This window comes from Mobula birostris, chromosome X (assembly GCF_030028105.1).
Source record: "Mobula birostris isolate sMobBir1 chromosome X, sMobBir1.hap1, whole genome shotgun sequence".
Classification (NCBI taxonomy): Eukaryota; Metazoa; Chordata; class Chondrichthyes; order Myliobatiformes; family Myliobatidae; genus Mobula; species Mobula birostris.
Genome location: NC_092402.1, coordinates 1,367,939 through 1,385,518, shown reverse-complemented (window position 1 = coordinate 1,385,518; position 17,580 = coordinate 1,367,939). Strand labels below are relative to the sequence as shown.

Sequence of the window (17,580 nt, the reverse complement as noted above, 5' to 3'; positions counted from 1 at the left end):
ACGCAGCAGGCCAGGCAGCATTTGAAGGAAGAGGTGCAGTCGATGTTTCAAGCCGAGACCCTTCGTCAGGACTAACTGAAGGAAGAGTTAGTAAGAGATTTGAAAGTGGGAGGGGGAGGGGGAGATCCAAAATGATAGGAGAAGACAAGAGGGGGAGGGATGGAGCCAAGAGCTGGACAGGTGATTGGCAAAAGGGGATACGAGAGGATCATGGGACAGGAGGTCCGGGAAGAAAGACAAGGGGGGGGGGGGGACCCAGAGGATGGGCAAGAGGTATATTCAGAGGGACAGAGGGAGAAAAAGGAGAGTGAGAGAAAGAATGTGTGCATAAAAATGAGTAACAGATGGGGTACGAGGGGGAGGTGGGGCCTAGCGGAAGTTAGAGAAGTCGATGTTCATGCCATCAGGTTGGAGGCTACCCAGACGGAATATAAGGTGTTGTTCCTCCAACCTGAGTGTGGCTTCATCTTTACAGTAGAGGAGGCCGTGGATAGACATGTCAGAATGGGAATGGGATGTGGAATTAAAATGTGTGGCCACTGGGAGATCCTGATTTCTCTGGCGGACAGAGCGTAGATGTTCAGCAAAGCGGTCTCCCAGTCTGCGTTGGGTCTCGCCAATATATGAAAGGCCACATCGGGAGCACCGGACGCAGTATATCACCCCAGTCGACTCACAGGTGAAGTGTTGCCTCACCTGGAAGGACTGTTTGGGGCCCTGAATTGTGGTAAGGTAGGAAGTGTAAGGGCATGTGTAGCACTTGTTCCGCTTACACGGATAAGTGCCAGGAGGGAGATCAGTGGGGAGGGATCGGGGGGACGAATGGACAAGGGAGTTGTGTAGGGAGCGATCCCTGCGGAATGCAGAGAGAGGAGGGGAGGGAAAGATGTACTTAGTGGTGGGATCCCGTTGGAGGTGGCGGAAGTTATGGAGAATAATATGTTGGACCCGAAGGCTGGTGGGGTGGTAGGTGAGGACCAGGGGAACCCTATTCCTAGTGGGGTGGCGGGAGGATGGAGTGAGAGCAGATGTACGTGAAATGGGGGAGATGCGTTTAAGAGCAGAGTTGATAGTGGAGGAAGGGAAGCCCCTTTCTTTAAAAAATGAAGACATCTCCCTCGTCCTAGAATGAAAAGCCTCATCCTGAGAGCAGATGCGGCGGAGACGGAGGAATTGCGAGAAGGGGATGGGGTTTTTGCAAGAGACAGGATGAGAAGAGGAATAGTCCAGATAGCTGTGAGAGTCAGTAGGCTTATAGTAGACATCAGTGGATAAGCTATCTCCAGAGACAGAGACAGAGACAGAAAGATCTAGAAAGGGGAGGGAGGTGTCGGAAATGGACCAGGTAAACTTGAAGGCAGGGTGAAAGTTGGAGGCAAAGTTAATAAAGTCAACGAGTTCTGCATGCGTGCAGGAAGCAGCGCCAATGCAGTCGTCGATGTAGCGAAGGAAAAGTGGGGGACAGATACCAGAATAGGCACGGAACATAGATTGTTCCACAAACCCAACAAAAAGGCAGGCATAGCTAGGACCCATACGGGTGCCCATAGCTACACCTTTAGTTTGGAGGAAATGGGAGGAGCCAAAGGAGAAATTATTAAGAGTAAGGACTAATTCCGCTATACGGAGCAGAGTGGTGGTAGAGGGGAACTGATTAGGTCTGGAATCCAAAAAGAAGCGTAGAGCTTTGAGACCTTCCTGATGGGGGATGGAAGTATATAAGGACTGGACATCCATGGTGAAAATAAAGCGGTGAGGGCCAGGGAACTTAAAATCATCGAAAAGTTTAAGAGCGTGAGAAGTGTCACGAACATAGGTCGGAAGGGATTGAACAAGGGGTGATAAAACAGTGTCGAGGTATGCAGAAATGAGTTCGATGGGGCAGGAGCAAGCTGAGACAAAAGGTCGGCCAGGACAGGCAGGTTTGTGGATCTTGGGTAGGAGGTAGAAACGGGAAGTGCGGGGTGTGGGAACTTCTCACGCTCTTAAACTTTTCGATGATTTTAAGTTCCCTGGCCCTCACCGCTTTATTTTCACCATGGATGTCCAGTCCTTATATACTTCCATCCCCCATCAGGAAGGTCTCAAAGCTCTACGCTTCTTTTTGGATTCCAGACCTAATCAGTTCCCCTCTACCACCACTCTGCTCCGTATAGCGGAATTAGTCCTTACTCTTAATAATTTCTCCTTTGGCTCCTCCCATTTCCTCCAAACTAAAGGTGTAGCTATGGGCACCCGTATGGGTCCTAGCTATGCCTGCCTTTTTGTTGGGTTTGTGGAACAATCTATGTTCCGTGCCTATTCTGGTATCTGTCCCCCACTTTTCCTTCGCTACATCGACGACTGCATTGGCGCTGCTTCCTGCACGCATGCAGAACTCGTTGACTTTATTAACTTTGCCTCCAACTTTCACCCTGCCTTCAAGTTTACCTGGTCCATTTCCGACACCTCCCTCCCCTTTCTAGATCTTTCTGTCTCTGTCTCTGGAGATAGCTTATCCACTGATGTCTACTATAAGCCTACTGACTCTCACAGCTATCTGGACTATTCCTCTTCTCACCCTGTCTCTTGCAAAAACCCCATCCCCTTCTCGCAATTCCTCCGTCTCCGCCGCATCTGCTCTCAGGATGAGGCTTTTCATTCTAGGACGAGGGAGATGTCTTCATTTTTTAAAGAAAGGGGCTTCCCTTCCTCCACTATCAACTCTGCTCTTAAACTCTCCCCCATTTCACGTACATCTGCTCTCACTCCATCCTCCCGCCACCCCACTAGGAATAGGGCTCCCCTGGTCCTCACCTACCACCCCACCAGCCTCCGGGTCCAACATATTATTCTCCGTAACTTCCGCCACCTCCAACGAGATCTCACCACTAAGCACATCTTTCCCTCCTCCCCTCTCTCTGCATTCCACAGGGATCGCTCCCTACACAACTCCCTTGTCCATTCGTCCCCCCCATCCCTCTCCACTGATCTCCCTCCTGGCACTTATCCGTGTAAGCGGAACAAGTGCTACACATGCCCTTACACTTCCTCCCTTACCACCATTCAGGGCCCCAAACAGTCCTTCCAGGTGAGGCAACACTTCACCTGTGAGTCGACTGGGGTGATATACCGCGTCCGGTGCTCCCGATGTGGCCTTTTATATATTGGCGAGACCCGACGCAGACTGGGCGACCGCTTTGCTGAACATCTACGCTCTGTCCGCCAGAGAAATCAGGATCTCCCAGTGGCCACACATTTTAATTCCACATCCCATTCCCATTCTGACATGTCTATCCACGGCCTCCTCTACTGCAAAGATGAAGCCACACTCAGGTTGGAGGAACAACACCTTATATTCCGTCTGGGTAGCCTCCAACCTGATGGCATGAACATTGACTTCTCTAACTTCCGCTAGGCCCCACCTCCCCCTCGTACCCCATCTGTTACTTATTTTTATGCACACATTCTTTTTCTCACTCTCCTTTTTCTCCCTCTGTCCCTCTGAATATACCTCTTGCCCATTCTCTGGGTCCCCCCCCCCTTGTCTTTCTTCCCGAACCTCCTGTCCCATGATCCTCTCGTATCCCCTTTTGCCTATCACCTGTCCAGCTCTTGGCTCCATCCCTCCCCCTCCTGTCTTCTCCTATCATTTTGGATCTCCCCCTCCCCCTCCAACTTTCAAATCCCTTACTCACTCTTCCTTCAGTTAGTCCTGACGAAGGGTCTCGGCCTGAAACGTCGACTGCACCTCTTCCTACAGATGCTGCCTGGCCTGCTGCGTTCACCAGCAACTTTGATGTGTGTTGCTTGAATTTCCAGCATCTGCAGAATTCCTGTTGTTTTCGTCAGCCCTTTCACTCCTTTTACCAAAGTGCATGACCATACACTTCCTGACACTGTACTCTATTTGCCACTTCTTTGCCCATTCTCCTAATCTATTCAAGTCCTTCTGCAGCCTCTCTACTTCCTCAAAACTACCTGCCCCTCCACCTATCTTCGTATCGTCTGCAAGCTTTGCAACAAAGCCATCAATTCCATCATCCAAATCGTTGATATATAACATAAAAAGAATTGGTCCCAGCACTGACCCCTGTGGAACACCACTAGTCACTGGCAGCCAACCAAAAAAGGCTACCTTTATTCCCACTCTTTGCCTGCTGCCAATCAGCCAATACTTTATCCTTGCTTGTGTCTTTCCTGTAATTCCATGGGCTCTTAACTTGTTAAATAGCCTCATGTGGGCACCTTGTCAAAGGCCTTCTGAAAATTTCACTACAGTACACAACATCAACCAATTCTCCTTTGTCTATCCTGCTTGTTATTTCTTCAAAGAATTCCAACAGATTTGTCAGGCAAGGTTTTCTCCTGAGGGAACCATGCTGACTACGGCCTGTGTTTTCTCATGTGCCTCCAAGCCCCCTGAAAGCACATCTTGAATAATCATCTTCCCATTTTCTCTCTAGTAATGATAACTTCATGCCCCCTGAAACCTGGAGCTTCCACCATATTGCTAGAGTCTTCAATAGTGAAGACTGATGCAAAATACTTACTGAGTTCGTCCACCATTTCCTTGTCTTCCCCCCACCCCGCCACTACCACCTCTCCAGTATTGTTTTCCAATGGTTCAATACCCACGCTTGCCACTCTTTTACACTTCATGTATGTGAAGAAACTTTTGGCATCCTCTTTAATATTAATGGCTGGGTTACTTTTGTATTCCATTTTTACCTTAATGACTTTTTTAGTTACCATAGACCAAAAGAGATAGGAGCAGAATTAGACCGCCTGGCCCATCGAGTCTGCTCCGGTACTCAATCATGGCTGATCTTTTTTTTTAATCTCTCCTGAACCCCAGTTCCCGGCTTTCTTACCATAACCTTTGATCCCATGTCCAATCAAGAACCTATCAAAAGGGAACCCAAGTCTCTTTGCATCTCAGATTTGTAGATTTTCTCCATTTAAAAAATAGTCCGCACATTTATTTCTACTACCAAAGTGCATGACCATGCATTTTCCAACATTGTATTTTTTTTGCCACTTTCTTACCCATTCTCCCAATCTGTCTGAGTCCTTCCGCATCCTACCTGTTTCCTCAACACTACCTGCCCCTCCACCTGTCTTCGTATCATCTGCAAACTTGGCAACAAAGCCATCTATTCCATCATCTAAATCATTTACATACAGCATAAAAAGCAGTCCCAACACTGACCCCTGTGGAACGACACTAGTCACTGGCAGCCAACCAGAAAAGGATCCTTTTATTCCTACTCGCTGTCTCCTACTAATCAGCCAATGCTTTAACCATGTTAGTAACTGTCCTATAATGCCATGGGCTCTTAACTTGGTAAGCAGCCTCCTGTGTAGCACCTTGTCAAAGGCCTTATGAAAGTCCAGATATACAACATCCACTGAATCCCCTTCACTATCCTACTTGTAATCTCCTCAAAGAATTCCAACAGATTCGCCAGGCAGGATTTTCCCTGAAGGAAACCATGCTGACTTTGTACAATCTTGTCCAGTGTCACCAAGTACTCCATCACCTCATCCTTAACTCTAGCATCTTCCCAACCACTGAAGTCAGGCTAACTGGTCTATAATTTCCTTTCTGCTGCCTTCCTCCTTTCTTAAAGAGTGGAGTGACATTTGCAATTTCGCAGTCCTCTAGCATCATGCTGGAGTCCAATAATGCCACCACGATCTCTAACCCTACCTCTTTCAGAACCCTAAGGTGCAGTTCCTCTGGTCCAGTTGACTTATGTACCTTTAGCTCTTTCAGCTTTTTGAGCACCTTCTCCCTTGTAATAGTAACTGCACCCACTTCTCTTCCTTCATACACTACAACATCAGGCACACTGCTAGTGTCTTCCACAGTGAAGACTGATGCAAAATACTCATTTAGTTCATCAGCCATCTCCTTGTCCCCTGTTATTATTTCTCCTGCCTCATTTTCTAGTGGTCCTATATCCACTCTCATTTTTCTTTTATTTTTAACATACTTGAAAAAACTTCCACTATCCACTTTGATATTATTTGCTAGCTTGCTTTCATCTTTTCCCTTCTAATGATTTTTTTAGTTGCTTTCTTCCCAATCCTCTATCTTCCCACTAATTTTTGCTTTGTTGTCTGCCCTTTCTTTTGCTTTTACAACAGCTTTGACTTCCCTTTGTCAGCCACGGTTGTACTATTTTACCATTTGAGTATTTCTTCATTTTTGGAATACACATGTCCTGCACTTTTCTCATTTTTCCCAGAAACACAGGCCTTTGCTGCTCTGCTGACATCCCTGCCAGCAGCTCCTTCCAATTTACTTTGGCCAACTCCTCTCTCATACCACTGTAATTTCCTTTACTCCACTGAAATACTGCTAAATCAGGCTTTACTTTCTCCCTCTCAAATTTCAAGTTGAACACAACCATGTTGTGATAACTGGTTTCTAAGGGTTCTTTTACCTTAAGCTCCCTAATCACCTCCGGTTCATTACATAACACCCAATCCAGTATAACTGGTCCCCTAGTAGGCTCAACGACAAACTGCTCTAAAAAAAACTATCTCTTAGGCATTCAACAAACTCACTCTCTTGAGATCCATTACCAACCTGATTTTCCCAATTGACCTGCATGTTAAAATCTCCCATAACTATCATAACATTGCCCATTTGACTTGTCTTTTCTATTTCCTGTTGTAACCCGTGGTTCACATCCCTGCCACTGTTGGGAGGCCTGTATATAACTGCCATCAACGTCCCTTTACCCTTGCAGTTTCTCAACTCAACCCACAAGGATTCAACATCTTCCAATCCTATGTCACATCTTTCTACTGATCTGATGCCATTCTTTACCAGCAGAGCCATGCCACCCCCTCTGCCTACCTTCCTATCCCTCTGATATAACGGGTAACCTTGGACATTCAGCTGCCAACTACAACCATCCTTCAGCCACGATTCTGTGATGGCCACAACATCATACTTGACAATCTGTAATATTGCAACAAGATCATCCACTTTCTTTCTTATACTACGCGCATTTAGATACAATACCTTGAGTACCGAATTTGCTATCCTTTCTGATAATGATTTGATACTCAGCCTGTTGGCTGCAACTAAGTCCCATCACATGCCTGCCCTTCCTGACAATCTGACCTCACGCTATCTTAACTTTTTTACCATCCGGCCTATCCTGAGCCCCTTCACTGCGGTTCCCACCCTCCTGCCAAGTTAGTTTAAACCCTCCCCAATAGCTCTAACAAACCTGCCCTGAGAATATTGGTCCCTTTTGGGTTCAGGTGCAACCTGTCACTTTTGAAAAGGTCATACCTCCCCCAGAAGAGATCCCAATGATCCAAGAACCTGAAGCCCTGCCCCCTGCACCCTCTTCTTAGCCACGCATTTATCTGCCAAATCATCCTGTTTCTACCTTTTGTTGGGTTTAAAAGCTTCCCAATCCTCCAACTTCCCACTAATTTTTGCTCTATTATATGCCCTCTCTTTGGCTATTATATTGGCTTTGACTTCTCTTGTGAGCCACGGTTGTATCATTTTGCCTATGGAACGCCACTTCCTCTTCAGGATGTATCTATCCCACGCCTTCCAACTTGCTCCCAGAAATTCCAGCCATTGCTGCTGTGCCATCATCCCTGCCAGTGTTCTTTCCCATTCAACTCTGTCGGCTCCTCATGCCTCTGTAATTCCCTTACACTGATGCATCTGACTTCAGCTTCTCCCTCTCGAATTGCAGGGTGAAGTCCATCACCACTGCCTCCCAAGTGTTCCTTCACATTAAGCTCCCTCGTCAAAACAGGTTCATTACGCAAAGACCAATCCAGAACAGTTTCTCCCCTCGCGGGTTCAACCACAAGCTGATCACACTGGCATTCGACAAATTCTACAATTTAAACGCTGGCCCAGATCGGAGTCAAGATAGAGTGAACGCGAGCAGGCTTTTTCCACTGAGGCCAGGGGAGAAAAAAAAACAGAGGACATGGGTTAAGGGTGAGGGAGGAAAAGATTAAAGGGAACATTGGGGGGGCTTCTTCACACAGAGAGTGGTGGGAGTATGGAATGAGCTGCCAGACGAGGTGGTAAATGCGGGTTCTTTTTTAACATTTAAGAATAAATTGGACAGATACATGGATGGGAGGTGTATGGAGGGATATGGTCCGTGTGCAGGTCAGTGGGACTAGGCAGAAAATGGTTCGGCATAGCCAAGAAGGGCCAAAAGGCCTGTTTCTCTGCTGTAGTTTCTATGGTTTCAAGGGGCGATTTTCGCTTGCTGTCTGCAATGTTCACTCCTCTCTCCAGGGCGCTGGAGCCTTTTGCTGTCCCGTTGTTTGGTCAGTTTAAACGCCAGCCCAGACAGCTGTGGCGGTGGCGTCATCGATAGACCGGTTCTGTCGGTAAGCGAATTATAGGGAGTCCAGTGTGGGTGGTAGCATGCTGCAGATGTAGTCTTCGTGTGAATTACCTTCAATATCTAGTTGTCTACTGAGATCAAGGCAGGAATAAGCATCATGGGCTTGCACGGTTACAGTAAATAATGACACACATCAAAGTTGCTGGTGAACGCAGCAGGCCAGGCAGCATCTATAGGAAGAGGTGCAGTCGTCGTTTTGGGCCGAGACCCTTCGTCAGGATGGAGGGACATGGACGTGGTGTAGGGAGGAGGGATGAGTGTTTTGCTCTTTCAGCTGGTTCGGCACAACATCTTGGGCCGAACGGCCTGTTCCTGTGCTGTACTGTTCTCTGTTCTATGAAAGTAGTTTTCTGTGCTGGAACGTCGCTCCCCACTGTTAGTGTCTGCCAGAGCGCTGCCTTGTCAAAGGTCCCCACATCTGCTTTCCCACGTCTTCTCACAGCTGCAATCAGGGGAGAGGTGCAGAAGCCTGAAGTGCAGCCCAGGTTCTGGAACAGTTACTTCAGTTCATCCTTTTGCTAATGTTTGTGGAACATTTGGTAACTCACAGCCTGTACTCACTGGAGTTCAGAAGAATGAGGGGTGGGGGGTATATCTGATTGAAACCGATGGTACGTTAAAAGGCCCAGATAGAGTGGATGTGGAGAGGATGTTTCCTGTAGTGGGGGAGTCTAGGACCAGAGGACACAGATAGAGTGGATGTGGAGAGGATGTTTCCTGTAGTGGGGGAGGCTAGGACCAGAGGGCACAGATAGAGTGGATGTGGAGAGGATGTTTCCTATAGTGGGGGGAGTCTAGGACCAGAGGGCACAGATAGAGTGGATGTGGAGAGGATGTTTCCTGTAGTGGGGGAGTCTGGGACCAGAGGACACAGATAGAGTGGATGTGGAGAGGATGTTTCCTATAGTGAGGGAGTCTAGGACCAGAGAGCACAGATAGAGTGGATGTGGAGAGGATGTTTCCTATGGTGGGGGAGTCTAGGACCAGAGGACACAGATAGAGTGGATGTGGAGAGGGTGTTTCCTATAGTGGGGGAGTCCAGGACCAGAGGACACATATAGAGTGGATGTGGAGAGGGTGTTTCCTATGGTGAGGGAGTCTAGGACCAGAGAGCACAGATAGACTGGATGTGGAGAGGGTGTTTCCTATAGTGGGGGAGTCTAGTACCAGAGGACACAGCCACATAACAGAAGGACGTCCATTTAGAACAGAGATGAGGAGGAATTTCTTTAGCTAGAAGGTGGTGAATCTATGGAATCCATTGCCACAGATGGATGTGGAGACCAAGTCACTGAGTATATTTAAAATGAAGCTTGGTCGGTTCTTGATTAGTCAGGGTGTCAGCGATTATCAGAGAATGAGGATTGAGAGGGATAATAAATCAGCTGTGATAGAATGGCAGGCCAGGTTTGATGAGCCAAATGGCCTAATTCTTCTGCTATGTCTTAAGGTCTTGTTTGGCTGTTGAACAAACCAAGGCAACCCTAATCACTACGTTTTAGCAACACTGTGACCACTTAGATCCCGCAACCTAAAACGGACGTTTCTGATTTAATTGTGTATAATTTCTTTCTTGTGAATGCTGTTTGATTCTATTTGCCTGTGACGCTCTTGAAAGTAGGTTTTTCGTTGCTCTTGTGCAGATGACAATAAACTCCACTTTGACTTCGAACTTTCGGTCTCTTCGGGCTATGATTAGTTTGTGCCTGGAATATTGTGCGCACCTCTGGTTGCGATGGGAAAGCTTTGGAGAGGGTGCAGAGGAGGTTTACCAGGGCGCTGCCTGCATTAGAGAGTCTTAGCTATTAGGAAAGGTCGAACAAACTTGGGTTTTCTCTGAGAGGGCTATCGGAATCTTTTTCCCCCATTTGTGTCGGCAGCTCATGGCCCTCTGAGTGAAGAAGTTTGCCCTCGTGTGCCCCTTAAACTTTTCATCTTTCACATTTAACCAATGACCTCTGTTTGTAGTCCCACCCAACCTCAGTGGAAAAATCTGCTTGCTATATACCGTATCAATACATGCATGCATTACTAAAATACAATGAAAGAGGACTACATGTCTTCATAATCATCATATACCCCTCGTATCTCCCCTTAATCTTGTGTTTCGAGGAATAAAGTTCAAACCTATTCAATACTTATAACTCAGGTCCTCCAGAATTGGCATCGTACTTGTAAATTTTCTCTGTACTCCTTCAACCTTATTTACATCTTTCCTGTAGATAGGTGACCAGATCTGCACACAATACTCCAAATTAGCATTTTATACAGCTTCAACATAACATCCCATTTCCTGGACACGTACTTTGATTTGTGAGGCCATTGTGCCAAAAGTTTTCTTTGGTTTCCTGTTAAATGTTGTAATTGGACCCACCTTTACAGCTTTCTCTGACAGATTATTGCATCTACCCACCACCCTCTAAGAAAGTGTTTTCCATTGTATCCCCCTTCGAATCTTTCTCCTCTCACCTTAAATCTGTCTTCTAGTTTTCGACTCCCCTCCCCTGGGGAAAAGGACTGTGACGGTTTACCTCCTTTATCCCTCTTGAGTTTATATCGATAAAGACTTCCTTTGCCTCCGATGTGACAGGAAAGATGTCCTTGTAGCTCAAACCCTCTGCCATTCCTTGTCCCACTTCCAAAGTTCTTGATCCTGCTGTAATCTTAGATTACCATCTTCGCTGTCCCTGACAGCACCAAATTTACTCAAAGGATCCACTTGATCACCACTGCCAACACCTGGCATCTGCCTCCCTTTTCCTCCCGAGGATACCACAGCCAGAAAAGCTCTCTGCTTCCTCAGGAGGCAAAAGGAACTCGGCATGTCCCCATCGACCCACACCAGTTCTATTGACATACCATAGAAAACATCCAATCTGGATCCATTGTGCCTTGGTATGGAATGACCCTCACCTACCCAGACATTCTCCCTTCTCCCCTCCACAGGCTCTGCCCCAGCACGATCAAAGACCCTCACCTACATCCTCCCTTCTCCCACGGACTCTGTCTGTACCCCTCACTGCCTCAGCATGAATAAAGACCCTCACCTACCCCAGACATTCTCCCTTCTTCCCTCCACGGACTCTGTCTATACCCCTCACTACCTCAGCCCGATCTAAGACCCTCACCTACCCCAAATATTCTCCCTTCTCCTCTCCACGGACTCTGTCTATATCCCTCGCTTCCTCAGCATGAATAAAGACCCTCACCTACCCCAAACATCCTCCCTTCTCCCTCCTCCCCTCCGAGGACTCTGTCTACGCTTCTCACTGCCTCAGTAAAGCAGCCAGCAATATCAAATCGCCCACCCCACCCCGGACACGCTCTCTTCCACCTTCCGTCGGCTGAAGTTGCAAAAACCTGCCCGTCCCTTGCCTCTGACCCCAACACCCTGACCTTCCCAGTCAGGCCCCGCCGCTTCGATGCGCTGTCAGACCTGGCCCCCGCTGCCTCGATCGGCCCGTCCCCAGCCTTCCCAACCTGGCCCTGTGCTTGAATCGGTCAAAAATCAGCGGCTGGTTCCCCATGGCCAGCCATCGGCTCGTTCCCCATCCTCGGCACCGAGTAACTGGTTGTCAGTTTCCCCAGTGGTTTGACTCTTGTCCGGTCTGATTCTGTTTAGGGTCAATTTACGGCGGTGGGTGAAGCCGACCTGAAGGCACTCGATAACCAGATCCGAGAGCTGAGCGAGAAGTTCCAGGGCGTTCAGCAGAGCTGCCGACAGATGGAAGCAGGTGGGAAGGGGCAATGGGATGTCTGTGTCAGAGCCAATACAAACCTGGGGAGATTTCCCCCCTTTGCTCACATACAGTGATTATATTTAATCAGTGATTATCCAGAGGGGGGGAAACGGTGATTTTATTTAATCAGTGATTATCCAGAGGGGGGGAAACGGTGATTATATTTAATCAGTGATTATCCGGTGGGGGGACAGTGATTATATTTAATCAGTGATTATCCGGGAGGGGGGACAGTGATTATATTTAATCAGTGATTATCCAGAGGGGGGGGAATGGTGATTATATTTAATCAGTGATTATCCAGAGGGGGGGAAACGGTGATTATATTTAATCAGTGATTATCCGGGAGGGGGGACAGTGATTATATTTAATCAGTGATTATCCGGAGGGGGGGGAAACGGTGATTATATTTAATCAGTGATTATCCGGAGGGGGGGACAGTGATTATATTTAATCAGTGATTATCCGGAGGGGGGGGGAAACGGTGATTATATTTAATCAGTGATTATCCGGGAGGGGGGACAGTGATTATATTTAATCAGTGATTATCCGGAGGGGGGGGAAACGGTGATTATATTTAATCAGTGATTTATCAGGAATAAAAGCGGGTGTAGGATTGTCCGTAGGTAACGTGGGGAATAAAAACAGATGCAGGATTGTCTGTAAGTAACGTCGGGAATAAAATCAGGTGTGGGATTGTCCGTCGGGAATAAGAGCAGGCAGGTACATAGTCCGAAGGGTGGATTACCCCTCTTTGAAAACAGGTGGCATTGGATCGGAAGGTCTTGTCAAGTCGCGGTATTTCTTTATAAAGCAGCTGCCTGACCCCTGGTGGCGGAAGCTGTGTACTGCCTTCAATTTTATTTCCCCCTGACCAGACATCAGAGAAGAGTCAGCAAAGATTTTCAGAAGTGATTCATGTGGGGGAAGGAGCACAGTTGGATCACTTGGATCGGTGAGAGGGACTGGGACCGTCGTTAGAAAGAAGGCTGGGGGGGGGGGGCGTGCTGTTGGAAATATCTGGAATGTGAAGCGGTCTGAACAGAAGGAATGGGGGAGGTGGTTCCTCATCAGCCAGCGGGGTTGACGCATGTAACCGGCGGTCTGGGCTGCACTGTCCAGTGGGCTCCCGTCAGCATTTTATCCCACCTTCCAACACATGGCTTGTAGCCTTCGATCCCCGGGTGATTGAAGTGCTTGTGGAGGTATTTCGTCCAGGTGATGAACGACTTCCTTCGATCCTCTCTGAACCTCTGGCCCCTCATCACATTCCTGTCTGGGAGGAACAGATCCTCTCAGGCTATCCCATCTCTGCCCCTCATGCCCTCTCTTCACTTCCTCCGGTCTCCCATTACTGGGGCTCCGTGGTAATGTAAGGGTTAGGGCGACGCAATGCCAGCTCGGGGTGGTCAGAGTTCAATTCCTGTGTCGTCTGTGAGCAAGTGTGTCCGTTCCTTCCCGTGGGTTTCCTCCGGAGTCTCCGGTTTCCTCCCACACTCCGAAGCCTCTGGAGGTTGGTAGGTTAATTGGTCATTGTATCCGTCTCGTGATTTGGCCAGGGTTAAATCAGTGGGTTGCTAGGCTGAGCAGCTCAAAGGGCCGGAGGGTCTGGTTCCACTCAATCTCTGAATACAGTAATGAATTACATTGCTCCATCTCGGGCAACGTCATCATGAATCTCCTCTGCACCCTCATTTTATTCTTCTTTCTTAATTTTCCAGAATTGTACGCTGTCCTCCATCGTTGTTATAAAGTAGGAGCATAACCCGCCTGCTCCTGTACTCAGTGCCCTGCCAGCCATCCCAACTTCTTTCTTAACCACGTTATCTGTCTCTGCCACCAAGTTCAGGCATCTTATCTGGGGAGAACATACGATGCTGGATTAGGCCCATTGCGTCTGCTCTACCACTCATCCATGCTGATATATTATCCCTCTCCCCGTAACCCTTGACACCATGACTAATTAGACACCTATGAACCCCCTGACGCACCATGGTGCTGCTGTTCCTGCTATTCCTGGTACGTGTCCTGGTCCCAATCCTCTTTCTCTTAAGCCTTTAACTCCTTCTGGGACAAAGGCAGCTGTCAGCAGCTCGCCAAAGCCCTCTGTCTGTCCTGAGCCGAAGGTTAACTTCTGCTTTCACTACACGACTTTGTTCCTCTCCCAGAGATGGGGACTTCAGCATTTCTGTGGCTCTGAGTTTTTACGGGGCAGGCGTTGCTCACCCCCCACACTCAGCCCTCCTCCTCTCCGGGCTTGGGATCTGTCCTCGTTAATCTCCTCAAAATGCATCCCCTCACATTTATCACACTTAAACTCTACATGTTTAAAAAAAGTCTGCCATCTCTCGTCAACCCCCCCCACACCCCTCTCCTGTCGCCGCCCACACCCGTCTTCCATCACAGAGCCAATTCTGTATTGAATTTTCCAGCTTGCTGAGGATCTCAAGTGGTGCTGACATACTGGGCCTCTTGACATACTCGTTCGGCCTCTAGATGTCCATGTAAACTGTAGTTACTCATGACCTGCCCCACACAGCGGCACTGACTGTCCCTAACTAAGCCATGGTTTTCCAGGTAACTCATCAATCCTGTCCTGTTGAATCTTCTCCAGTAAGATCCACTCCCCTCTCACCACTTCAAAACAAAAAACCAACAGGTTTCAGAGACGCACAAAGTGTTTCTGACAAGGGCGTCCACTTTCACATGGAAAGGATATTGAACTGTGCACTTTCATCTCAAAATCCCAAGGCAGTACACACTGAACAAAGCACGTATCTTGGGTTGTGGTTATTGTGTAGCTGGATTTTAGTGGGATCTTCGATGTACAGGCTGTGTCTGTTCCGTACTGTATGATGTACTTGGGTATACCTGTACACTTACGTCTACCTTATGAGATGGAGATGGACGTTAACCTATTTTCTGTCCGGATTAGAACTTAAGGTGCTCAGTAATTCGATGACGACTGAAGAGATGTCAGCAGAAATTGCAACCTTAAAGCAAGAATGTGCATCTTACCAGGCGAGGCTGCAGAAGATCAAATCTACGAGCAATCACGTGACCCCAGAGGAGAAGGAGCAGGTGAAGATGTTATTCTGGGGGATCTAGGTTAAGTTGTTTTTAAAATATCTTTGCTGGCCACGAGTGAGTTCCAGTTGACAGGAGGATGAGAGATCAGGTCGAGCTCCCTCCCCACCCGCCCCCAGCCTCCCCTTTAAAGAGTGGCAGCCGGCCTGTGGGCCTAACCTTGGTGGTAAGGAAGCTGGGAGGGGATTGGTGAAGAGGGAATCTCATAGGAGAGGGGAGTGGACTGTGGGAGAAAGGGATGGAGGAGGGGTCAGCAGGGGGAGGTGGTAGGTAGGCGAGGAGAGGAGAAGGGGTGGGAGGGAAGCCGGAATGAGGAATGGAAAAAGAGAGAAGAGATTACATTGCATGATAAGGTGGAGTCTTGATCTCATAGTCAACCACATCTGGCTTTATACCGTATAAGACACAGGAGCAGAATTAGGGCCAATTGGCCCATCAAGTCTGCTCTGCCATTCCATCATGGCTGATTTATTAACCCGCTCAACCCCATTCTCCTGCACACCCTGACTGATCAAGAACCTGTCAGTCTGTGCTTCAAATACACCCAATGACCGGGCCTCCACAGCTGTCTGTGCAATGAATTCCACAGATTCACCACCCTCTGACTAAAGAAAGTCTCGTCTCTGTTCTAAGTGGACGTCCCTCTATTCGGAGGCCGTGCCCTCTGGTCCTAGACTCCCCCAGTTTGTGAAGAACATCCACCAGACGTTCAATCTACCTAGACATTTCAATATTCAATAAGTTTCAATGAGATTCCCCCCCCCCCACCCCCGTTCTTCTAAACTCCAGTGAGTGCAGGCCCAGAGCCATCAAACACTCCCCTGTTAACCCCTTCATTCCTGGGATCATTCTGAATTGCCTCCAGGCCCCCTCCTATGCCTGAACGATAAGGGGCCCAAAGTTGCTCACAATACTCCAAGTGAGGCCTCACCAGTGTCTTACAAAGCCTCAGCCTGACATCCTATTCTAGTCCTCTCAAAACAAAAGCTATCATTGCATTTGCCTCCCTTGCCACTGTCACGTGACTGGCAACAATGAATATAGAATTGAGTCAGGCTTTATAAAAACAATCAAACATTTATTAAACTCTGCTCAATATAAAAAAGATAAACGAACGAGGCATCTTAACCAGAAGTAAACTGCTATGCGGCCATTTAACAAAACGCCACTCGGTACTCGTTCTCAAAGCGGTAAATGTGAAAACAGTTCTTAAAGTGGTAAATTCAAACACAGTTCTTAGAATGGTAAATTCGAAGGTCCAAGAGATTAGTTAATTAGGAGAGACTTTCCCGAAGTAAAGAATTCCTCGAAGGCATGACATCACAGCTGATCCCAGCCGGAACCTGCCTTGCCCGCAGGATTCACAACAACGGAAATAAAATGGTTTAAAGGCACTGACCTTTTTCCTCCGTAGACTAGATACTGCACAACCTTTTCTGCTGCTTTTAGCAGAGGTTATCTCATGCAGATCAATCTTGCTTGAACGAATTCAATAACGGTCGATTCTCCAAAAACCGTCGAACGACTCCTTCAGTTTCCCGTCTTCACTCTCCAATACTACTGAAAAGGTACGTCAACAAATCTGGCAGCTATTGGTCAAACTGCCAGCCCAGCACTTCTGTACCTTACAATAGAAAGTAAAACTCTGTTTTAAAACTATACTGCGTCATGAGATTAATAAGCAGCGTAGCGGAGTATCTGACTGGCGATCTAACTGGAAAGTAACTGCGTCACCAGGGGTCTACACTTATATACCGAGTGAGAACAGGTCATCACGTGACCTCACATCGGCGGGCAGATTACATCATGTGACCACAGACAGTCACAAGATATCCATGAAGTATGTAACACCAGTGACTAAACCTGCAAGTTAACCTTAGGACTCCCAAGTCTCTCTGCAGCTCTGATTTCTGAACTTTCTAAACAGACTTGTGCTTTTATTCCTTGTATCAAAGTGCAGGACCACACACACCCGATGCTGTATTTCCACCTGCCACTTCTTTGCCCATTCCCCCAATCTAAGTCCTTCTGCAGACACGCTGCTACCCCAGCATTATCTGCCCCTCTGCCTGTTTCTGTATCGCCCGCAAACTCGACCACAGGCCATCAATTCCCTCATCCAAATCACTGACAAATAATGTGAAAAGGAGTGGTTCTAACACAGACTCCTGTGGAACATCACTCGTCACCGGCAGCCATCCGGAATATTTCCCCTTTATTCCGACTCTTTGCCTTCTGCAGGTCACCCAGTCTTCCACTCGTGCTGATATCTTTCCTGATTGGGCTCTGATCTCGTTACGCGGCCTCATGTGCGGCACCTTGTCAGAGGCAGGGGTGCGGTGGTAGCCAGAGCTCTCTGGAAC

At 47.9% G+C, this 17,580-nt stretch overlaps 1 protein-coding gene across 1 annotated transcript in view; it reads left to right on the top strand.

Moving 5' to 3' along the window:
- psmc3ip (PSMC3 interacting protein) overlaps positions 1 to 17,580 on the top strand; it is a 53,051-nt gene that overhangs the window by 19,372 nt on the left and 16,099 nt on the right. Inside the window, exons 3-4 of the mRNA XM_072249618.1 lie at positions 12,013 to 12,124; positions 15,066 to 15,211. Of these exons, the coding sequence (XP_072105719.1) occupies positions 12,013 to 12,124; positions 15,066 to 15,211 (258 nt within the window). The remainder of the gene's footprint in view (positions 1 to 12,012; positions 12,125 to 15,065; positions 15,212 to 17,580) is intronic.